Source organism: Leopardus geoffroyi, chromosome A3 (assembly GCF_018350155.1).
Source record: "Leopardus geoffroyi isolate Oge1 chromosome A3, O.geoffroyi_Oge1_pat1.0, whole genome shotgun sequence".
Lineage (NCBI taxonomy): Eukaryota > Metazoa > Chordata > Mammalia > Carnivora > Felidae > Leopardus > Leopardus geoffroyi.
This window is the reverse complement of record NC_059336.1, coordinates 99,509,798-99,535,102: the sequence shown is the minus strand read 5'-3', so window position 1 is coordinate 99,535,102 and position 25,305 is coordinate 99,509,798. Positions and strand designations below refer to the sequence as shown.

At 40.3% G+C, this 25,305-nt stretch overlaps 1 protein-coding gene across 2 annotated transcripts in view; it reads right to left on the bottom strand.

Moving 5' to 3' along the window:
* The window catches only part of DNAH6 (dynein axonemal heavy chain 6), a 261,133-nt gene that overhangs the window by 38,429 nt on the left and 197,399 nt on the right, over positions 1 to 25,305 (bottom strand). For both annotated transcript variants that reach the window (XM_045446656.1, XM_045446657.1), the window contains exons 60-63: positions 23,277 to 23,456; positions 21,298 to 21,531; positions 15,772 to 15,907; positions 5,504 to 5,673 (exon numbers count right to left, since the gene is read on the bottom strand). In XM_045446656.1, coding sequence (XP_045302612.1) covers positions 5,504 to 5,673; positions 15,772 to 15,907; positions 21,298 to 21,531; positions 23,277 to 23,456 — 720 coding nt within the window. The remainder of the gene's footprint in view (positions 1 to 5,503; positions 5,674 to 15,771; positions 15,908 to 21,297; positions 21,532 to 23,276; positions 23,457 to 25,305) is intronic.

The window sequence follows — 25,305 nt, the reverse complement described above, 5'->3', positions numbered from 1 at the left end:
ACCCTCCATTAGGTATTCACATCACCCTGTCCAAACAATCCTTGCATGTTTTCTTGTTATTGTTATCGGGAGAGGGGATATCTCAGTCTGCGTCAGGGCCATGACCCTGATTGTACCCTTCTGTGGCCAATCTGGGAAAAGATGTTTACATGCTTGCCCACTTACATGAGGTTATAGTGGGGTACTAACTGTAAAGGTGACGTGGTCCAAAAGGGACAGTCCTGCAACAGGTCCATGGGGATTTGGAGCTCAGTTTTAGCTATGTGTGACTAAATAGCATCTGACTTCGGCTCAGGTCATGACCTCACGGTTTGTGAGTTTGGGCCCCGCGTCGGGCTCTGTGCTGACAGCTCAGAGCCTGGAGCCTGTTTCAGATTCTGTGTCTCCCTCTCTCTGCTGCTCCTCACTCATGCTGTCTCTCTCTCTCTATCTCTCTCTGTCAAAAATAAATAAACATTAAAAAAATAAAACAATTAAAAAAATAAAAATTAAAAACAATACAATTTCAACATCGATTTCTTCATTATTACTTTTAAAATGTTTTTGATAGTATGATCTATTTATTTGCTTTTTACTTTGACAAAAAGCACTTAGAGTTCATAATGAATAGCAACACACAAAGCACCAATTATTTCTTGAGGCTGGTATGTAAATATAAAAGTGGTAACACACTCAGGAAATGTTTTGAGCTCAAAAAATTTGAGAAATATTTCTCTTGTAAATAGGAAAAACTGCCATGAATATTATATAGAGATCTAGGTTTCCAGCGGCTTTATTAATGAAAGATCGTAAGCTATTGGTTACATGTGCAATTTGTCGTGTGCGATCTGATTTTCTCTATGAAACAGTTTAAATATGCAGAAAGTAAATCTGCACAAAATACACCCTTGGTTAGGCTCCAGTCTACCTACTATATACTTAGAAGTGCATATATCCAAGAATATGGTTAAGTACATAAAATACAGAAAGGCGACGTATCAGTTAGAGCTACAGAGCCGAGCTTTCCTGTGGAATTAGCATGTAGTTTCCCGTTTTTTTGCTTTGGCCTAGAACTGTTTGTCCCTCCGGTGATAAGGTTCACGCTTCTCAGCTGGAGGAAGAGGTAATACCACAGAACTGGGTATGTATGCACGCCAGCCCAGGAATGTGTGCCTCAACATGGTTGCTAAATGGTTTTCCTCACTTTCATACTAAGTGGGTAGGAGTCCTCTGCTCTTCCCAAATATCTCGTCCATATAAAAGATAGTGTTAACAACTGCCATCTTATTCACTTAGCACAGAGGTTGCTTGGATTCTAGTTACTCTAGTCAGTATGAGTGAACCAGGCTGGCTTCTTTTTTTTGTTTAAGGTTATTTATTTATTTTGAGAGAGAGGGTGTGGGAGGGGCAGAGAGAGAGAAGGGGAGAGAGAGAGAAAACTCCAAGCAGGCTCCTGTCAGCGTTGTCAGCGTGGAGCCAGACTTGGGGCTCAATCCCCGATTGAGGATTGAGGTCATGACCTGAGCCAAAACCAAGAGTCGGAGGCTTAATGGGCTGAGCCACCCAGGCGCTCCCAAGCTGGCTTCTTGATGTTGAACGCAACACGGTCAGAGGGGCAGAGCGGCCTGGTTAGAGTGCGCCCTTTCTGCTGACAACCCTGCAGAGCAGGGAGGAGTGCAGAGGACTTCCTGCCTGGGCATTTCTTATCAGTTCCTCAGCTCCAGCTTCAGGGCCCTCTGTATCTATAATATCCTTACTTTCAGAGTCCTTATCATCCAAGGAAGTCTTTTCATGGTCTTAACTCTGGGTATTTGGGGGTCTTTCTCTATGTACTTCCTGCACCATGCTCCAGTACGTTCTGAGATGATAGGACCCACTGACCTGCTTGTTCCTCAGGTTCCTTCCATAACACAGGCTGGAATGCATCTACTTCTGTGACCCTTCTGGACTTATGCTGTTTTATTCTCATCAAGATCTTTATGGCAATCCTGGTAAGAATTTGATGTGAAAATGCTTCAGATTTCTCATACCTATGATCTAGAGAGTTAGGCATTTCTTAAAGACCATCCTCTGAAAATCCCATGTCTGGTTGCAGGATCAGTCTCTTCCCTCTTTATCACCAAGTCCTTTTCTAGGAGCTCCTCTCACTTGCTTTTTAAGTTGAGTTTCCCAATTCTGACATGTGTGACTCCATTATGTCTTGCTTAGAACTGTTTTCCTGGCCTGTGGCTTTATAGTCTCTGGCTGAGACCTTCTGTGTATTTTTAAGTTCATCTTGTCTATCAGAATCCACAGAGAATTGCTGAATTTAGATGAATAGTGCACAAATTCATTCTTGAGAGACTCTGTGTTTGAGAATTCCCTGCCCATCGCTTTCACTGCGATGAGAAAGTAAGCTTAAACATTTGGGGATCATGACCCCTCTTCATCCCTCTTGAGTGACCAAACCTCATTTCAGCTATAGTATGTTAGACGAAGGATAAAGATCCTGGGTGGCTGTCAAACTGGGCATTATATTAGAACACAAGTACTCACACTTTTCTCTATCATGCTTAAGTTCTTCTTTTAAAAAGTTGTGGTAAAATGCATATAACATAAAATTTAGATCTTAACCATTTAAAGTATGTAGTTCAGTGGTAAAATTGCATTCATATAACTGGTGTTTCTCAAATCGGAAGAGCCGTGCAATTGTTGCTCTAAGATTTCATCCTGGGTGACTTTGTCTACAGTATGGCTTTTTTTTTTTTAACGTTTATTTATTTTTGAGACAGAGAGAGACAGCATGAACGGGGGAGGGTCAGAGAGAGAGGGAGACACAGAATCCGAAACAGGCTCCAGGCTCCGAGCGGTCAGCACAGAGCCTGACGTGGGGCTCAAACCATGGACCATGAGACCATGACCTGAGCCGAAGTCGGACGCCCACCGACTGAGCCACCCAGGCGCCCCAACAGTGTGGCTTTCAATAGAGAGAAAGCCTGGCTCTCAAAGAGCCTGCCACCTTCCTGAGGTAGAGGAAGGATGGATTGAAATACCAGGACTGTCAAAGTTGGGGTTCTCAGTAGATTTAGCCTTGGAAATTAACAATGCTGCATGTCACGACATATGTCTTGATGTCCTCATTCGTCTGCTTTGAGAATAATGGTTTCTTCTTATATATGTTTAACCACATTAAATCAGGGGTTCACAAAGTATGGCTTCAGGATCAGCATCAGCATCATCTGAGAAGTTGGTAGAAATGCAGAGTTTTAGCCCGTTGGTCAGACATGCTGAATCAGAAACTCTGGGAAGCACCCTCAGGTCTCTGTGCTTTCCCAAACTCTCCAGATGATTCTTTTTTTCTTCAGATGATTCTGATACATGCCAAAATTTGAGAACACTGGTATACAGGACTTTTCTTAGCTTGGTGTGGTCACAAATTATTCTCTGTCTGGCAGTCTTTATTCCTCTCTGATAATTTCTTTTTACTCTTTCTAGTTCAAATTGCTAACAACCTTGTCCTGAGAACTATTGATAATATTGATGACAGAGAAAGAATTGTTGGAACGATAGGCATTCTACTTCCTGTTGCAGTTCTAATGACTCAATCACCTGGTTTACTTAGAGTTTTTTGAAATGAAGTTCCATCTAGGTCCAAATACGCTATTTCTGAAGGACGCTGAATTTTGTGCAAGATTGCAGTACCTCACACAAGCCACTGTATTGGAACATCCTCTTTCTCCCAAAGGAGCAATTGTTCATGTAGAAACACTGGACACCCAACGGGCTCTGCCTGTGAATAGACCTGGGAATAGCAGTCTCTCATTGTACAAATCTGGTCTCTGGTGTTGTCCCTGTTATAAGGCTTCCTCAGATTATCTTTTTCTCTGGGAAGGTAATCCAGATCTTTGGAACATGAATTCTTTACTCTGGAACCCAAATTTCCTTAGTAAGTCATTCTCTGGAATCAGTACCAGAGTAAAGGTTGCTCCCAAATGCCTTGGTCACTATATCTGATTGAGAGGAGGTGTAGCTGGTATAATATTGCCATACTTGGATATTCTCTTCAGGGTAATTTTGTTGGTGGTCTTGACTGATTCAGGTTCCTGTCCTCTCTGGAGTGCATATCTAGCTCTTCATTTCTGAAACCTAATCCAAATTCCAGACTCCTCTGTGTTGATTTGTAAAGCAAGTTTTATTTGATGGTATAACATAAGGAAGGTCTTTGGTTCAATGTATTAATAAGAATTTTCAATTGATCCTCTGTGAATTTGGTATGGCTGTTACCATTTGTGGCTTTGATCACATTTGGAGAACTTTTCTGGGACATGTTGCAAGAGTCCTGGAACTGTCTGCGATGCTTCATTTATTCTATTGATAACTTTTGCTGTATTGAAACTCTATACATCCTTAATTTCCATGTCATTTTTTTCTCTCCTGGTGTTCTTCTTGCCCCTATGACTATACCTTCTCATCCTTTCTTTCTTCCCTTTAAAGTTGGTGCCCCTCAGGGTTTCATCCTTTGCCCACCTGCCCTTTTATTGTATTATGCATTATTCCTATCTGATTCCAACAACTCCCATTTGATATACTTCCCAGCTTGATGCTGATAATATGCAACTCTCTATTTCTAGCCTATGCTTCTCTCTATAGAGTTTCCTACCTACATATTAATTGGTCTCCAGGCTGCTACGTACTCTGATAGCTGGCAGATACTGCAGACTCAGTGACAGCTTTCTGTGACATACTTCTCCTTTCACATTTGCTCAGTTGTTGTTACGTTATCCCCTCTGGCACCCAAGCAGAAACTGGAAGCCATACCAGTTGCCTCATCTCTACATCCCCCTCTATCTCTTCAATCTCCCACCTCTAACCTTTTTTAAAAAAACTTTATTTATTTATTTTGAGAGAGTGCATGTTTGCGAGAGCTAGGGGAGGGGGAGGACCAGAGAGAGAGGGAGAGAGGGAATGCCAAGCAGGCTCCACACTGTAAATACAGAGCCAAACATAGGGCTCAAACTCATGAACTGTGAGATCATGCCCTGAGCCAAAATCAAGAGTCAGACGCTTAACTGATTGAGCCACCCAGGCACCCCATCTACAATCTCTATCCAATTCTGGCTGCTACAGCTTCTTACAGAGACCAGTCCAACAATCTTCAAACTGGTCTTGGTGACTGTGGTTTTGTTCTCTTCAAAAGACTTCTTTCCATTGTCGCCAAGATCTGAAAGGTCTATCAATTCTCCACTACTGCCCTGCAGTGACCGCTGTCCTCTCTGGAGAGCACAAATCCCTAATGGTGCATGCTAGGAAAGGATGACTAGGTTCCTGGATGGCTCTCTAGCCTTTTCTTTCATTTTCTGCATAAAACATTATGGTCTATTAATGACACAAAGTCTCTATTTCTTGCAGTCTCCTCCCAAACTTGGCCATTGTTAATCTCTAAATAAATAAATCTAGTCAGTTATGAATCATAACTGGCCGATGAGCATTAGTAGAAATAACTGTAACACAGTCCTCTAATTAAAAAAAAAAAGCAACACCCTACCTTCTCTTCTTTGCAACATTTAATGAGAAGTAGCTTTTGGAAAGAACTCAATACTGGATGCCAGGAATTACGGTTTTTGGTCTCTTTTTCTTCTGTCATGAATTCTTCTTCCTCCTTACTTTTAGAATAGCCTTCCCATTCATATGGATTGATATAAGTCTCAAAGGATCCTAGAAACACAATTTAAAAAGATGCTTTAATTAGAGTTGGTTTGACTTTGAAGTTAAATAAATGTATTTGGTAACTTAAAAATGTCTACATTTACTATCAGTTTTTACAACAAATGAAAATATATTAATCTCCCCTTACCCAACCAACCTAATTAAAAATAATTTAAAATTGGATCAGAAAACAAATCCAATAGCAAATCACTTACAAAAAGCAAAGCTAAAACAAAATAAACAAAGAAGTTAAAAATAAAAGGATGCATAGAGAAACATTAATCAAATGTGAGCAAAAAAGAAAATTGAAGTGATAAGAGTAACATTGAATAAATTAGAATTCAAGGCAAATATAATTAAATGGAACAAATAGGTCAAGTTATATTAATTAAAATATATAATAAAAACAATAAAATGAACCTATGTGTCAGATAACAGTGAAAGAGTACATCAAGTAATCACTGCTGGAGGTAAAGGAAAAAGCAGAAAAAAAATAATTGTGGTAGGAAATAACACATAATTATCAAGTCTGTGATAGATGAAGCAGACTGGAAGTTCTGACATATATAGTTTGAACAATCTAAACAACATATGGATAAATTGACATATATAGAACTTTATGCCCTAATAGACAGAATATATTGCTCCCCTTTCCCCATGGAATATTTATAGGAAATGGGCTTGCATGTCACATGAGGGTTAGGATCCTGGTTAGCCTTTACAATTGTTTTAAATATTTAGTGTTTATTTTTGAGAGAGAGAGAGAAAGAGAGTGTGTGTGTGTGCGTGTGAGAGCAGGGGAGGGGCAGAGAGAGAGGGATGACAGAGGATCCAAAGCAGGCTCCACACTGACAGCAGTGAGCCTGATGTGGAGCTTGATGTGGAACTCAAACTCATGAACCATGAGTTCAAGACCTGAACCGAAGTCAGACGCTCAACTGACTGAGCCACCCAGACACCCCACCCTTTATAATGGTTTTAACATTTGGCAAGAGTTAGCACTGAAATTCCTGTAGGCAGGGTATACAGTGCGCTGTAAGCCTCTCAGCAAGCCAACACAGCCAGTTTGTCCTCTAGTAATGAAACAGGTTCCTTTGGTTGGACCTTGGGCAAAACCGTTGGCTTGAATGTCAGGCTAGAAAACCTCTTTCTCCAGCTGGTCTGCTGGGGCTCTGTTCTGAGGGTCTAATAATAGCAAAAATGTGGTGACAGCAATTCAGTGACACTTGAGACTATTCTGGAGGAGTGTGCACCTCTGCAAGACTTCTAATTTCTAGATGGCATACAGACAATGACATGGTATGAGACCACAGGGCACAGCACACGACTTTGGTTGATGGTGGTTGTGTTACTCTGAGGACCAGATAGTAGAACCATTTATTCCAAAAGGACTTCCTTTTTCTCGAGGTTCTCATTATTTATTGTATATTCACTAGGATTCTGGCTAATGAGAGAGGATAAGAGCATATTTTAAATAACTCTCAATTATTAGGACGTGAAGCACTTAGAAACTATCAAAGACAAAAGATTAAGCAATTAGGAAGCTTTAGAAGGTAAGAATGCCATTGGAATTGATTATTAAACTTCACCTGCAAAGATCTAAATTTCACATTTAGAACATAAGCCCTCCTATCACACATGTACAAACCTTCACAATTGTATAGGATTTCCAGAATAAACCCTGAAATTTAACAAATGAAAGCAGGAAAGTAGTTTTAAATAGCTGAAATTTTAGTCCCAATCAACAGGGATAACACATGGTGCTTTTTGTCCAAACATGATGAGTTGTTCCCAGAATTACTTTGCCTTCTAGCCTCTACTCCTTCCCTCTTTCTTTGCCTGTGTGTTTATTAGGCTGTCCCTAACTGGCCATCTCTAGCCTTTCCCTGTGAGTGTTTTCCTTTTTGTGTTCTACTTCTATCTCTAGGTGTCTTGTTTAACTGGTCCTCAATATAGAAACATAATTTCTATTTGATGCATTTATTGAAGAGCATTTCATTTTTTTCTAGTCTTTATTTAGAAATCAAACAAGTATATTAGGATTCCAGAAGTTCTGGTCCATGTACATTTTAAATCATTACACTTACTGGTTAAATAAATATTCATATTACAAGTAGAAGAGTGATTATCAAAGGGTAGAAATAGAACACAGAACTTCAGGGGAGGAGGGAAGATGGCGGCGTAGGAGGACGCTGGGCTCACCGCGCGTCCTGCTGATCACTTAGATTCCACCTACACCTGCCTAAATAACCCAGAAAACCGCCAGAGGATTAGCAGAACGGAGTCGCCGGAGCCAAGCGCAGACGAGAGGCCCACGGAAGAGGGTAGGAAGGGCGGCAAGGCGGTGCGCGCTCCACGGACTGGCGGGAGGGAGCCGGGGCGGAGGGGCGGCTCGCCGGCCAAGCAGAGCCCCCGAGTCTGGCGGGCAAAAGCGGAGGGGCCTGACGGACTGTGTTCCGACAGCAAGCGCGACTTAGCGTCTTGGAGGTCATAAGTTAACAGCTCTGCTCGGAAAGCGGGAAGGCTGGAGGACAAAGGGAGGGAGAGCTGCTGAGCCCCTGGATGACAGAGCTCAGTTTGGTGGGGAACAAAGGCGCTCGCCAGCGCCATCTCCCCCGCCCATCCCCCAGCCAAAATCCCAAAGAGAATCAGTTCCTGCCAGGGAACTTCCTCGCTCCGAGCAAACACCCAACTCTGTGCTTCTGCGGAGGAGCCAAACCTCCGGCAGCGGATCTGACTCCCTCCCGCTGCCACAGGGCCCCTCCCGAAGTGGATCACCTAAGGAGAAGCGAGCTAAGCCTGCCCCTCCTGCCCCTGTGCACCTTGCCTACCCACCCCAGCTAATACGCCAGATCCCCAGCATCACAAGCCTGGCAGTGTGCAAGTAGCCCAGACGGGCCACGCCACCCCACAGTGAATCCTGCCCCTAGGAGAGGGGAAGAGAAGGCACACACCAGTCTGACTGTGGCCCCAGCGGTGGGCCGGGGGCAGACATCAGGTCTGACTGCGACTCCGCCCACCAACTCCAGTTATACACCACAGCACAGGGGAAGTGCCCTGCAGGTCCTCACCACGCCAGGGACTATCCAAAATGACCAAGTGGAAGAATTCCCCTCAGAAGAATCTCCAGGAAATAACAACAGCTAATGAGCTGATCAAAAAGGATTTAAATAATATAACAGAAAGTGAATTTAGAATAATAGTCATAAAATTAATCACTGGGCTTGAAAACAGTATAGAGGACAGCAGAGAATCTCTTGCTACAGAGATCAAGGGACTAAGGAACAGTCATGAGGAGCTGAAAAACGCTTTAAATGAAATGCAAAACAAAATGGAAACCACCACGGCTCGGATTGAAGAGGCAGAGGAGAGAATAGGTGAACTAGAAGATAAAGTTATGGAAAAAGAGGAAGCTGAGAAAAAGAGAGATAAAAAAATCCAGGAGTATGAGGGGAAAATTAGAGAACTAAGTGATACACTAAAAAGAAATAATATATGCATAATTGGTATCCCAGAGGAGGAAGAGAGAGGGAAAGGTGCTGAAGGGGTACTTGAAGAAATAATAGCTGAGAACTTCCCTGAACTGGGGAAGGAAAAAGGCATTGAAATCCAAGAGGCACAGAGAACTCCCTTCAGACGGAACTTGAATCGATCTTCTGCACGACATATCATAGTGAAACTGGCAAAATACAAGGATAAAGAGAAAATTCTGAAAGCAGCAAGGGGTAAACGTGCCCTCACATATAAAGGGAGACCTATAAGACTCGTGACTGATCTCTCTTTTGAAACTTGGCAGGCCAGAAAGAATTGGCACGAGATTTTCAGTGTGCTAGACAGAAAAAATATGCAGCCGAGAATCCTTTATCCAGCAAGTCTGTCATTTAGAATAGAAGGAGAGATAAAGGTCTTCCCAAACAAACAAAAACTGAAGGAATTTGTCACCACTAAACCAGCCCTACAAGAGATCCTAAGGGGGACCCTGTGAGACAAAGTACCAGAGACAACACTACAAGCATAAAACATACAGACATCACAATGACTCTAAACCCATATCTTTCTATAATAACACTGAATGTAAATGGATTAAATGCGCCAACCAAAAGACATAGGGTATCAGAATGGATAAAAAAACAAGACCCATCTATTTGCTGTCTACAAGAGACTCATTTTAGACCTGAGGACACCTTTAGATTGAGAGTGAGGGGATGGAGAACTATTTATCATGCTACTGGAAGCCAAAAGAAAGCTGGAGTAGCCATACTTATATCAGACAAACTAGACTTTAAATTAAAGGCTGTAACAAGAGATGAAGAAGGACATTATATAATAGTTACAGGGTCTATTCATCAGGAAGAGCTAACAATTATAAATGTCTATGCGCTGAATACCGGAGCCCCCAAATATATAAAACAACTACTCATAAACATAAGCAACCTTATTGATAAGAATGTGGTAATTGCAGGGGACTTTAACACCCCACTTACAGAAATGGATAGATCATCTAGACACATGGTCAATAAAGAAACAAGGGCCCTGAATGAGACATTGGATCAGATGGACTTGACAGATATATTTAGAACTCTGCATCCCAAAGCAACAGAATATACTTTTTTCTCGAGTGCACATGGAACATTCTCCAAGATAGATCATATACTGGGTCACAAAACAGCCCTTCATAAGTTTACCAGAATTGAAATTATACCATGCATACTTTCAGACCACAATGCTATGAAGCTTGAAATCAACCACAGAAAAAAGTCTGGAAAACCTCCAAAAGCATGGAGGTTAAAGAACACCCTACTAACGAATGAGTGGGTCAACCAGGCAATTAGAGAAGAAATTAAAAAATATATGGAAACAAAGGAAAATGAAAATACAACAATCCAAACGCTTTGGGACGCAGTGAAGGCAGTCCTGAGAGGAAAATACATTGCAATCCAGGCCTATCTCAAGAAACAAGAAAAATCCCAAATAAAAAATCTAACAGCACACCTAAAGGAAATAGAAGCAGAACAGCAAAGACACCCCAAACCCAGCAGAAGAAGAGAAATAATAAAGATCAGAGCAGAAATAAACAATATAGAGTCTAAAAAATCTGTAGAGCAGATCAACGAAACCAAGAGTTGGTTTTTGTTTTTTTTTTTTAATTTTTTTTTTCAACGTTTATTTATTTTTGGGACAGAGAGAGACACAGCATGAACGGGGGAAGGGCAGAGAGAGAGGGAGACACAGAATTGGAAACAGGCTCCAGGCTCTGAGCCATCAGCCCAGAGCCCGACGCGGGGCTCGAACTCAAGGACCGCGAGATCGTGACCTGGCTGAAGTCGGACGCTTAACCGACTGCGCCACCCAGGCGCCCCAAGAGTTGGTTTTTTGAAAAAATAAACAAAATTGACAAACCTCTAGCCAGGCTTCTCAAAAAGAAAAGGGAGATGACCCAAATAGATAAAATCATGAATGAAAATGGAATTATTACAACCAATCCCTCACAGATACAAACAATTATCAGGGAATACTATGAAAAATTATATGCCAACAAATTGGACAACCTGGAAGAAATGGACAAATTCCTGAACACCCACACTCTTCCAAAACTCAATCAGGAGGAAATAGAAAGCTTGAACAGACCCATAACCAGCGAAGAAATTGAATCGGTTATCAAAAATCTCCCAACAAATAAGAGTCCAGGACCAGATGGCTTCCCAGGGGAGTTCTACCAGACGTTTAAAGCAGAGATAATACCTATCCTTCTCAAGCTATTCCAAGAAATAGAAAGGGAAGGAAAACTTCCAGACTCATTCTATGAAGCCAGTATTACTTTGATTCCTAAACCAGACAGAGACCCAGTAAAAAAAGAGAACTACCGGCCAATATCCCTGATGAATATGGATGCAAAAATTCTCAATAAGATACTAGCAAATCGAATTCAATGGCATATAAAAAGAATTATTCACCATGATCAAGTGGGATTCATTCCTGGGATGCAGGGCTGGTTCAACATTCGCAAATCAATCAACGTGATACATCACATTAACAAAAAAAAAAGAGAAGAACCATATGATCCTGTCAATCGATGCAGAAAAGGCCTTTGACAACATCCAGCACCCTTTCTTAATAAAAACCCTTGAGAAAGTTGGGATAGAAGGAACATACTTAAAGATCATAAAAGCCATTTATGAAAAGCCCACAGCTAACATCATCCTCAACAGGGAAAAACTGAGAGCTTTTTCCCTGAGATCAGGAACACGACAGGGATGCCCACTCCCACCGCTGTTGTTTAACATAGTGCTGGAAGTTCTAGCATCAGCAATCAGACAACAAAAGGAAATCAAAGGCATCAAAATTGGCAAAGATGAAATCAAGCTTTCACTTTTTGCAGATGACATGATATTATACATGGAAAATCTGATAGACTCCACCAAAAGTCTGCTAGAATTGATACATGAATTCAGCAAAGTTGCAGGATACAAAATCAATGTACAGAAATCAGTTGCATTCTTATACACTAACAATGAAGCAACAGAAAGACAAATAAAGAAACTGATCCCATTCATAATTGCACCAAGAAGCATAAAATACCTAGGAATAAATCTAACCAAAGATGTAAAGGATCTGTATGCTGAACACTATAGAAAGTTAATGAAGGTAATTGAAGAAGATTTAAAGAAATGGAAAGACATTCCCTGCTCATGGATTGGAAAAATAAATATTGTCAAAATGTCAATACTACCCAAAGCTATCTACACATTCAATGCAATCCCAATCAAAATTGCACCGGCATTCTTCTTGAAACTAGAACAAGCAATCCTAAAATTCATATGGAACCACAAAAGGCCCCGAATAGCCAAAGGAATTTTGAAGAAGAAGACCAAAGCAGGAGGCATCACAATCCCAGACTTTAGCCTCTACTACAAAGCTGTCATCATCAAGACAGCATGGTATTGGCACAAAAACAGACACATAGACCAATGGAATAGAATAGAAACCCCAGAACTAGACCCACAAACGTATGGCCAACTCATCTTTGACAAAGCAGGAAAGAACATCCAATGGAAAAAAGACAGCCTCTTTAACAAATGGTGCTGGGAGAACTGGACAGCAACATGCAGAAGGTTGAAACTAGACTACCTTCTCACACCATTCACAAACATAAACTCAAAATGGATAAAGGACCTGAATGTGAGACAGGAAACCATCAAAACCTTAGAGGAGAAAGCAGGAAAAGACCTCTCTGACCTCAGCCGTAGCAATCTCTTACTCGACACATCCCCAAAGGCAAGGGAATTAAAAGCAAAAGTGAATTACTGGGACCTTATGAAGATAAAAAGCTTCTGCACAGCAAAGGAAACAACCAACAAAACTAAAAGGCAACCAACGGAATGGGAAAAGATATTTGCAAATGACATATCGGACAAAGGGCTAGTATCCAAAATCTATAAAGAGCTCACCAAACTCCACACCCGAAAAACAAATAACCCAGTGAAGAAATGGGCAGAAAACATGAATAGACACTTCTCTAAAGAAGACATCCGGATGGCCATCAGGCACATGAAAAGATGTCCAGCGTCGCTCCTTATCAGGGAAATACAAATCAAAACCACACTCAGGTATCACCTCACGCCAGTCAGAGTGGCCAAAATGAACAAATCAGGAGACAATAGATGCTGGAGAGGATGTGGAGAAACGGGAACCCTCTTGCACTGTTGGTGAGAATGCAAATTGGTGCAGCCGCTCTGGAAAGCAGTGTGGAGGTTCCTCAGAAAATTAAAAATAGACCCACCCTATGACCCAGCAATAGCACTGCTAGGAATTTATCCAAGGGATACAGGAGTACTGATGCATAGGGGCACTTGTACCCCAATGTTCATAGCAGCACTCTCAACAATAGCCAAATTATGGAAAGAGCCTAAATGTCCATCAATTGATGAATGGATAAAGAAATTGTGGTTTATATACACAATGGAATACTACGTGGCAATGAGAAAAAATGAAATATGGCCTTTTGTAGCAACGTGGATGGAACTGGAGAGTGTGATGCTAAGTGAAATAAGCCATACAGAGAAAGACAGATACCATATGGTTTCACTCTTATGTGGATCCTGAGAAACTTAACAGGAACCCATGGGGGAGGGGGAGGAAAAAAGAAAAAAAAAAAAAAGAGGTTAGAGTGGGAGAGAGCCAAAGCATAAGAGACTGTTAAAAACTGAGAACAAACTGAGGGTTGAGGGGGGTGGGAGGGAGGAGAGGGTGGGTGATGGGTATTGAGGAGGGCACCTTTTGGGATGAGCACTGGGTGTTGTATGGAAACCAATTTGACAATAAATTTCATAAAAAAAAAAAAAAGAACACAGAACTTCAAATAAGTATGAGGTAAATAAAAGAATGGATAAGCCACCTGAAGGCAAGAAAGAAGAAAACAAATGAAGCAAAGAAAAAGGCTGTTAAGAAAAAAAAATCCCCACAAAATAAGGTGATAGAAGTAAGTCTGAACAGATCAGGATTTCTCAGTCTCACCACTACGGACATTTTGGGGCAAGTGGTTACTTCTTCTGGAGGACTGTTCTGAGCATTGCAGAATGTTTAGCCACATTCTTGGTTTCTACCTACTAGATGCCAGTAGCACCATACAAGTTGTGACAACCGAAATGCCTCCAGACACTGACAAATGTCCTCTGGGAGACAAAATATTCCCCAGTTGAGAGCCCCTGAAATGGAGCAATTATTGTAATAAATATCATTGAATTAAAACTTTCCTGTTAAAAAAGAGAGACTCTCATACTGCTCAAAACAACAAAATTCCACTTAAGATACACCAAAAACATGATGATGACACAAAAGAATTAAAATTAAGAGTACAGAAATATATAGAGGCAGAGTCCTAACCAAGATAATTGCACTTTAATTACATTAACATTAGAAAATATATTTTAAGGCAAAAAAGAACTATTTAGAGTAAAGGGCATATTATTCAAAAAAGGAATAATTTACTAGGAAGATAATAATCCTAAGCCTAGTCATAATGAACAGCGTAGTTTCACAAGATATGATGGGAAAAATTCTGGAATTTCAAAGAGAAACTGGGAATCATAGTGAAATCAAGAGTCAGATGCTCAAATGACTGAGCCACCCAGACGCCCCAATTTCTATAACATCATTACATTATAAACAATAAAAAGATAGCTCCTCCAAATCCTAAATGCTTTCAAACTAAAAAAATGTACTTTTCTTTTTTTCAGGGCTTTTCTAATCATCCTTTTTATTCTTTTTTTTATTATTTAAATTTTAGTTAACATAAAATGTGTACTTTTAAAATTGAAAGGGCTGCATATTAAAACTTGTGAGAAAAATTAACATAGAATATTATAATTCAGAGCAAGCATTACTTCTGGGGAAGAGGGAAAGGATCCTGTGAGGGAGTATGAAAGGATAATGGGAGGCTGGTATTATTTTAGTTCTTGATTTGGGCTCATAAGTACAGTTAATTTTTGATAATATCTAGTTGTACAATTTTGATTTGTGCACTTTTCCATATGTATATCATCCTTCAATAAAAAGTTAAAAAAAAACTCTATGGGGTGCAGCTAAGGCAATTCTTAGAGGTAAGTATATCCCTTTTAAATGGGTATAATAGTAAATATAAAATATTGAAAATTCATGCGCCAAGCATTGAACTCATTCAATTGGGAGAGCAAATACTTCACAATTTCTTAATAATGAAGAAATTTCCTAGTGAAAAATATTGATATAGCAGAAGAGATTAAAGGAAACATCAAAGTTAAGATTCACAAGCCTAGGGTGCCAGGGTGGCTCAGCAGCTTAAGTGTCGCACTCTTGGTTTCCACTCAGGTCGTGATCTCACAGTTAGTGGGTTCCAGCTCGCACTGGGCTCTGGGCTGACAGCATGTCTTCTGCTTGGGATTCACTCCCTCTGCCCATCCCCTGTGCGCGCAGGCTCTCTCTTACACTCTCTCAAAATAAATAAATAAATAAATAAATAAATAAATAAATAAATAAATAAAATAAAAGAATGCCTCAAAAAAAAAAAAAAAAAAAGATTCACAAGCTTGTTTACAATCCCTTTATAGCAGATCCTTTTTGACATATTACCTATTCGTATGGTAATAGGATGTAACAGTATGTATTGTGTAAGTCCTTTAAAAACTGGAAATGATTCTTCTAAGTCACAGCATGCGAACCACATGGCATTATGCAGCCAGGGAACTTCAGGCTTAGGTGGGCGTTCCTATTAGAAGACAGAATGAAAATGAGTAATAAGTCACAAAGACAACCACAAAATATACTTTCACCTTATCCAAGTGAAAAAGCAAGCTTCAGTTGCATGTTAAAAATAACCATTTGCTGAGGCCAAGTAGTAATAGGTGCTGAATCAATTCTACCTGTACACCTTTGCCCAGAAGTGCAGCTGGGGAAAGCTTTCCAGGTTGACATTTACAGGAAGCAGTTGATCTGGTGAAGGGTTAAAATTAAATCTGTGAAGTCGACTTCTAGCCTGTTCCCCAACATGTTGCACCAGTCTCTCCCCACTCCCCAAATATTATGATTTTATTCCCCTCAAGACTAGTTTTCAGATCTGGTTCCCAGATGTTCTCACCTCTAGGAGATGGGGAAAGCTGAGTAGTATAGCAATATCAGTAGCAAGACAGGTGATGATCTCATTTCAGCAGGGCTGAGTGTATGTTATGTCCAATTATTTCCTATATCCCTAGAAACTTCTGGGAAAGGTATTATGCCATCTGGAAGTATTCCCTGAAGGTGGGTAAGCAGTTTTATTTTATTTTATTTTATTTTATTTTATTTTATTTTATTTTATTTTGTTTTATTTCACTTTGTTTTATTTTACTTTGCTTTAATTTAATTTTATCCTGAAGGTGGGTAAGCAGTTTTAAAAGAGAGAAACAGCTGTGATTATAGACTGAAACTAATTCTTTGAAAATTCATGAACATTCGCCTGAGGTTCTATACTACATTTTAAAATAAGTTTATTTATTTATTTTTGAGAGAGAGAGAGAGAGAGCAGGGGAGGGGCAGAGAGAGAGAGGGAGAGAGAGAGAATCCCAAGCAGGCTCTGCACTATCAGTGCAGAGCCCAATATGGGGCTTGAACTCATGAACCGTGAGATCATGACCTGAGACGAAATCAACAGTTGGGACGTTTAACCAACTAAGCCACCCAGGTGCCCCTATACTACATTTTTAAGTAGCTTTATTGAGATACAATTCACTCATTTAGAGCATACAATCCCACGTATTTTAGTAAATTCACAGGTTGGTGCAACCATCACCACAGTGAATTCTACATTTCATCTCTTCAAAAAAAACCCCCAGGTATTCTTTAGCTATTACCCTTCTATCTGCCCCTGGCCCCAGCGTAAACAACCACTAAACTGCTTTCTGTCTCTGGGGTTTGCCTGTTCTGGACACTTCATATAAATCAAATTTTATAACATGTGGTATTTTGTGACTGACTTCTTTTGCTTATTAGTTTAGTGTCTTGAAGGTTTTACTCATGTCATGGTTTGTGTCAGTACTTTCATTATGACCAAGTAATTTTCTGTTGTTATGAATATACCACATTTTGTTTATTCACTCACCAGGTGATGGACATTTGGGTTATTTCCACCTTCTTGGCTACTATGAATAATGCTGCTATGAATATTCACGTCTAAATTTTTTGTGTGGACATGTTTTCATTTCTCATACATACCCAGGAGTTAAACTGCTGGATTATACACTAATTCTATGTTTTGTCTGAGGAGCTCCCAGACTGTTTTACAAAGCAGCTGCACCAGTTTTGACTCCAGGCAGCGGTGTATGAGGGTTTTTCCACATCCTCACCGACACTTGTTATTATGTCTTTTTGATTCCAGCCATTCTAGTGTGGATGAATGGTATGTCCTTAAGGTTTTGATTTGCATTTCCCTGATGAATAATGATGTTGAACATCTTTTCACATGCTTATGTATATCTTCCTTGGAGAAATATTTATTCAGGTCCTTTGCCTATTTTTAAATTGGGTCATTTGTCTTTTTATTGTGAAGGTGTAAGAGTTCCTTACGTATTCTAGATACAAATCCTTTATCAGCTATGATTTGCAAGCATTTTCTCTCACTCTGTGGGGTTGTCTTTTCATTTTTTTTTTCATTTTTTTAATGTTTATTTATTTTTGAGAGAAAGAGCATAAGTGGGGGAGCGGCAGAGAGAGAGGGAGACAGAATCTGAAGCAGGCTCCAGACTCTGAGCTGTCAGCGCAGAGCCCAACACAGGGCTCGAACCCAAGAACCGCGAGATCATGACTTGAGCTGAAGTCTGGCACTTAACCAACTAAGCCACCCAGGTGCCCCAGTGTTTTCATTTTTCTAATAGTGTCCTTTGAAACAAAAGCATGTTTATTTTTGATAAAGTCCAATTTACCTATTTTTTTCTTTTTTTGCTCATGTTTTTGATATCAGATCTAAGGATCCATTGTGAAATACGCAGTTATGAAAATTTACTCCTACGTCCTCTTACAAGAGTTTTGGTTATTACATTTAGGCTTTTGGTATGTTTCAAGTTATATATGGTGTGATGTAAGGGTCCAGTTTCACTATTTTGCATGTGGCTGTCCAGTTGGCCCACACCATTTGTTGAAAAGACTTCTTTTCCCAATGAATTGTCTTGGCACCCTTGCCGAAAATCAGCGACTACAGACACATGGTTTTATTTCTGGACTCTCAAATTTGATTTCATTTATCCATTTGTCCATCTTTGTGCTGGTGTCATACAGTCTTGGTTATTGCCGCTTTGCAGTAAGCTTTGGGATCTGGATCCTTTGTAATTCCATATGAGCTTTACAATAAGCTTGTCAATTTTTACACAGAAGTCAGTTGGGATTCTGATGTGGATTGCACTGAATCTGTAGATCATTTTGGGGAATGCTGCCATCCTAACAGTATTATGTCTCCAATCCACGACTGTAGGAATTTTCCCACTTATTTAGGTCCTCTAAGGTCTTTCAACATGTTTTGTAGTTTAGAGCATAAGTTTGAACTTCTTTTGTTAAATTTATTTCTAAGTATTTTATTCTTTCTGCTATTATAAATTGACTTTTTTCCTAATTTCATTTTTCATATTGTTCATTGCAAGCATATACAAGAAATACAAATTTATTTTGTATGCTGATCTTGTATCCTGCAACCTTCCTGAACTCATTTATTAATTCTAATACTTCAGTTTTTTTTAAACAGGTTCCTTAGTATTTTCTATATACAAAATCATGTAATCTGTAAATAGATATATTTTTACCTCTTCCTTTCTAATCTGGATGCCTTTTATTTCATTTACTCGCCTAATTGGCAAGAATCACCGGTACAATGTTGAGAAGAAGTGGTTAGAGCAGATATCCTTGTGTTGTTTCTGATCCTAGGGAGAATGCATCCAGGCTTCCACCATTAAGTATGTTGTTAGTGTTGGTTTTTGTCCATGCCCTTTACCTAGTTGAGGGAGTTCTCTTCCATTAATAGTTTGTTGAGTGTTTTTATGATAGAAAGATATTGGGTTTTGTCAAATGCTTTATTCTGTGTCTACTAAGATGATCATGTAGTTTGCTTTTGTATTCGATTGATTTTATTGATATATAGCATTTATGATAAAAATGGGAAATACTAGTATTAAAATATGAGTAACTAAATAAAGTGACTAGATAAAAGATGTCCTCCAAACACATTTCTAAAAAAAAAAATCAGTCAAGAATCACTCTAATTTCCTCGTGGTAGAGGAAAAGAAAGTTTAATAAAAAACTTTTGAGAAGTTTCTTAAGATGATTTCTAATTTTAAGTTTTGTGTTTTTGTCTTTCTTTTACTTTAGAGAGAGAGAGAGCATGAGTGAGGGAGAGGGGCAGAGGGAGAGGCAGAGAGAGAGTGAGAGAGAGAGAGAGAGAGAGAGAATCTTTTTTTAAGATTTTTATTTATTTAATTTGAGAGAGAGAGTGCATAAGCAAAGGAGGGGCAGAGAGAGAGGGAGAGAGAATCCCAGGCAGGCCCTGCACTGAGCCTGACATGGGGCTTGAACCTATGAACCATGAGATCATGACCTGAGCTGAAACTGAGAGTCGGACGCTCAACTGACTGAGCCACTCAGGCACCCTGAGAGAGAGAGAATCTTAAGCAGGCTCCATGCTGAGCATGGAGCCTGACGTGGGGCTTGATCCCATGATTCTGGGGTCATGACCTGAGCCAAAATCAAGAGTCAGATGCTCAACTGACTGAGCCACCCAGGCACCCCCAATTGTAAGTTTTGTGTTTGATGCTATTTAAACATATTTTACATTTCTTTTCAAAATATGTTGTTCATGAGAAGTAGCAGGTGGTACTGGAATGGATATGGGCTTTAGAAACTTAGACATAGGTTTGAATGAGACTCTGTCATGCATTAGTTATCTGATTCTGGAAAGTTCTTTAACTTTTTCAAGCCTCTGCTAGAGAAAACTGTAAACAAGGCTGTTAACAGAGTGCCATGAGGAAAGAAAGACAATAATGCACTGGGAAGGCCTGGCTGAGTGACTAATAGTCAGCAGTAGAGTGAAGTGGGCAAGAGTGCAAGCTCTACAGACTGACTGTGAGAGTTCCAGTGCTGGTTCCAAATCCTATTAAGTATGTGAACATGACAAATTAATCTCTCTGTGCTTAATTGTCTATCTGAAGGCTGGAGACAAAATTAGGAACTCACATTAAGAGGAATACAAAGAGGAATAAATGAGCTGATATACATAAAACACAAAGCAAGCCCTCTGTATGTATTAACTGTGATTATGAAGTTAAGATAGCATTAAGAAAGCATTAATAGAATATGAATGCATGCAAGATGGGTGGGGAGTGGGGAGGAAGGACCTCTGGTGGAGAGGTCTTGTCTGGGTTTGTCCTGGGAGCATAGGGCACTGAAAGTCAAATAAAAAAAGCATGAAGTTCAACCTCCCATCAATACACTGAGGCTCAAACACTGGCAAATAGGTGCAGATGTCATGTCTGCAGGGACCAAGGGTGGGGCTCAAGACTGGGAGGATAGAGCCAAGAATTTAAAGTGGGGTTAAGATGGAACTTCAGTCAAGAGTTGTGGGGGCATGGCTCACTTCTGTGGCTGACCAGGTCTGTAGTATGGAGGTGACATAGTCCAGCTGAAGGGGCTGGAGAAAGTTCGATAGAAAGATGAATGCAAAGAAGGCAAGTGCAGCAGAACTCGTATTACGGTATTGCAGGTGACAGTCCAGTTATATTACGTCCTGTGCTTTATAATGAAAGCTGTATCCAGGGAAGAGAGAGTCATGATTGCCCAAACAGTATTTCCAAATCTATGAGTTACAACATTATTGAATTTTAACTCTTCATATTTGTAAGACGGTCAACTTTTCAAAACATGATCACATCTACTAGTTCATTGGTTACTCCCTGCATCCCAGGACACTGCTGCATAGAAATTGCACAGACATTGCTGAGTGACAGCCTGGCGCATTAGACCCTCAGTGCCCACATCGCTGGGCCACACAACCAAATGTATAACCTTCAGCCACTACAGAGCATTGGTAGGTGCTTGTGGGCTCTATTTAGAATAACATTTACAATCCAAAAGTGAAACACATACCTTTTCTAATCCTGCAGAACCTCGGAGAAAGAAATTCCACTCGGCATCAGTTAGGCTTTCTTGCTGACGCATGATCTCTACACACAGCATAAAGCTGTAGATGAGTTTATGTTGCTCAAAGAGTCCTCTGGAAACATTGACGTAAGCGGTTAGAAGCGTTTGTTCCAGGAGTATTTTCATGCGCTGCTCTAGATCGTCTGACTTTACAGATGTTTCAATTGTTGTATTGAACAACTGTGTGAAAGAGAGCTCTATCAATGTCTTGGATTTAATTCAATTCCTGTGGAGAAAAAAAAATCCCTGCTCCTCACTCCCGCCCTTCTTGGCCCTGTATTTTGTGAGTCAGTAGCAGCACAGGAGACGAATAATGTACTGTGAAAAAGCCAGAATTCATCCAAAATTGATAAGTGATATTTATTTTCTGCATTCTCCTTTGCTCCCCCCACCCCATCTTTCAGCAATGAACCACTGCCAAACACCTAACAATATTCAAAAAGGCATCATCTTGATGTGAGGCAGAAAACTGGAAAATGGAGGTGAGCTGGCAGAACCAGTTTTTTCATGTCCTTAACTCAAATTTGATAATCATTTTGGGGTGAGAGATATAAGGGCAAGGGAAGGTCATGTGCACTTCTTGGCACTTCTCCAACATAATTGTTAGGATGTGGGAAGAATGTGCTAGAATCTTCTCTGAAATTTAAGGGAAAGCCCTTGTTAATTCTCCCCAAAGTTTTGTCAACAAAGGCGAATGGAGCTGTTACTGTAAAACACTTAGAAGAAAAGAGGATGGAGCTTTCTTTAACAACCTAATGAGAAACAGAGAAGTTAAAATCCAGTGGAGATGTGATGTTTAGTGCCAAAATAAAACACGGTGAATCTTGATACACCCTAAATAATTTCAACGTGACATGCAGTCATGAATGGCTTTGGGAGATGATGCCCAGGCCAGTTTGGTCACGTACAAATATGTTTAGGGTCTCTAGTTTCCCTTCTAAACAGAAAAACCCCAGTGCATTGATGATTTCATCCCATAGCCCTTTTTCTGTCAGCCTGAGATATTCTCAGAGCATCTTCATTTTTATTTCCTGAAGGAGATTTTAAAACCTTGAAAAGCATGAATTCCAAAACCTCCAAAACCATTATGAAAGTCATTTAGGTGGAATTCAAGGATTTTCTCATCCTGTGACCTTGCTTAGTTTAATACCTGCCAACGAAAGGAAGGAAGCAGAGACATGAGAACAGCAAAGCCCTGTCGTTAGAAGCTGAGATCTGACCCTAGAACAAATGGCTTTTAAGGCTGCTAAAGCAAATGCACATCTTGTGGGAAGAGAGCCCAGGCGTGTCTAAACAACATGCCTCTCATTTCTTCCAATTATTCATTTCCATTCTCTCCTGCAGTTCCTCTTGCTGCTGGACCCTTAACTATAACCTGAACAAGACAGAGGCAAAACCAAGTTCGGTCTAATGTCATAAAAATTCAACTGCTCTTTTATGGAGGGATGGAAACAGACTCTTTATTCATGAAACACTAATTACGTAGCAGCACGGTGGGGAGGCAGGGATGGCTGAGGCTTCATTTCTGCCTTCTGGGAGGTCAGAGACCAGTAGGTGAGAGAAGCCCACCACCCAAGGCAATGTGGAGGAACTGCCAAATAAGACATAGGGAATGTTTTCGGTAAAAAACTGGTGCAAATTTTTGCTACCCTTCCCACTGACAAGCAGAGTCTAAATGGGTTAGTCAAGGAGGTCAAGAGTAAATCTTTCCTTTCTTCCTCTGCAGTTTTCTGTGCATGCTGGGCACTTGAGTGTTGAGAAGACATGGCAGGTGGGTTGCTCTTGGACCAAAAGACTGAACCCAGACTCCTAGAGGGTTTTACCTGATAAATAGACTCATGATTTGTCTGAGTCAAAAAAGTAACTCAATGGGGTTTAAAGGGAAACCAAAGACATAGATTTCATGGACAAAACAACATACTTACCTGTTTAAAATATTTTAGTGAATACTGATACATAGGATCTATTTCTGAGAGGCTTGCAATAACAAAGTACATAACAGAGCCTTGAGTGGCTACTGGACGATACTTCTCACGAGCAACATTTATCATCAGTTCAGTGGACTCAGCTTCCTTTAGCCTGATTTTAATGGCACCTGAAGTGACCTGAATAAAGATACAAAAACAAGTTCTTAGGTTCCATTTTTTAAAAAAATGGTGGGATTTTTGGCATATACCCAATTAGGTCTAGGACAGAAATAAGGATATGGTGACTTAGTGATTACAATAATAGAATGACTGAATCTCAGGACCAAGCTAACCATTGTCCTTCCAGAGAGGGGGGTAGGCAAATGGGAACAGCTGACAAAACCAGAGCAGCGCTTCTCTGAGATTCAAATCTGATGTGTTTCTGAAAGGGACACCTGACAGAGTACTCCCAGATGCTTCCTGATTTCCCCCTGAGCAGTCCTGAAATGATGCAGGGTTCACATAACAGAAGAAGGTATGAAGGGAGAAGGGGCATCCATGAAACTGCCCCAAAGAGGGGGGTGGAGAGAGGCTGGAAGGAAGTGGTGTCATATCCCATTCTGGAATAACAAGGAAGACTAGCATTCTTTCTTTCCCTAGCATTCCCAGGTGTGAGGAACATAAGGAAACCTGTGGATAGTAGCTGTTGTTTGTGAACGGTTATAACCTAAGTAAATTGGAGATATTTTCAAGGTCTTTGCTGTTCTTTGCTGTTCTGTTTCAGGTTAGTGGTTCTGGGGAGCCTTTTGGCCAATGGGTTTTCTAAGATTCCCTTCTCTGTCTCCCTCAGTCTCTCTATATTGCTATCTGTCTTTGTCCTCTTCTCTCAACCCCCATTTTTTTTCAGCTGTGGATATCCCTGGGTTGGGAGGTTTGTGTCTAGAAAGTCAAAGAGTCTAGGGCAGGGACTAGAAAAATCACTATGCGAACTGCTGTTTAGTATTGCTCTATTGACAGGAGAGCTAAAAGGGGGTCTAACAGGCTTTCTGTCTAGACCCCACTGCCCAACGGAAACCTAATGTGAGCCACATATATAATTCTGTCTTTTCTCAGTTTATTAAAAGTAAAAAGAAACAAGTGAAATGTATTTTAACAATAATTTTATTTAGCCCAATATAACCCAAAGTATGTTGATTATAGCAGCATAAAATCCATGTAAAATTACCGAGATATTTTTACTTTTTTTTTTTTTTTTTTTTTTTTTAGATTAAGTCTTCAAAATCTGGTATGTAACAACACATCTTAATTCAGGTTAGCAACATTTCAGGGGCTCAATATCCACATGTGGCTAGTGGCTAAATTAATTCTAGACTGTCCACCCCTGTCCTCCAGGAAAGGGAAGGGAGGGACTCAGCTTTTTCCAGAAACCAAAAGCTCAAACTCTCTCTCTGTGTTGACCCCTTAGGACCCTCAGGGGACAAGAAAGAGCAGGGCTGCATGGGAAGCCTCAAGCTCAGTACTGGATTCAACTAGAACATTTACATATGAGTAGGAAAATGGAAGTTGATATGGAAGCAGTTGGATCAAGGAGACCCACCTGCAAACAATTCTTTATTTTGGGGGGAGCTCGAGGCCCTGATAATGAAGACTCCACCAGGGCTAAAGAGAAAACAAAGTGGACTATTTTCTTCTTTTTGCCAGAGAGTATTAGAATTGTTTGTATATATTTCAGTTGAGTTTAGTAACTACCTACAGGTTTTATGCCCGAGAGACTTGAGGTCTCAGCAGTAATCAGGGAATATGATACATATTTTAAAATGAAGGGTCTGGGAGGTGCCTGGCTGGCTCACTTGGGGGCAGCATGTGACTTTTGATCTTGGGTCATGGGTTTGAGCCCCATGTTGGGTGTAGAGATTACTAAAAACATACGAATAATAAACAAACTTTAAAAAATGAAATAAATTGAGGGCTTTGGGAGGTTAGGGGAGTATAAAGTACAGGCAAGAAATGGCAGGAAACATGGCCCAGGAATAATCGGTCCTACCTC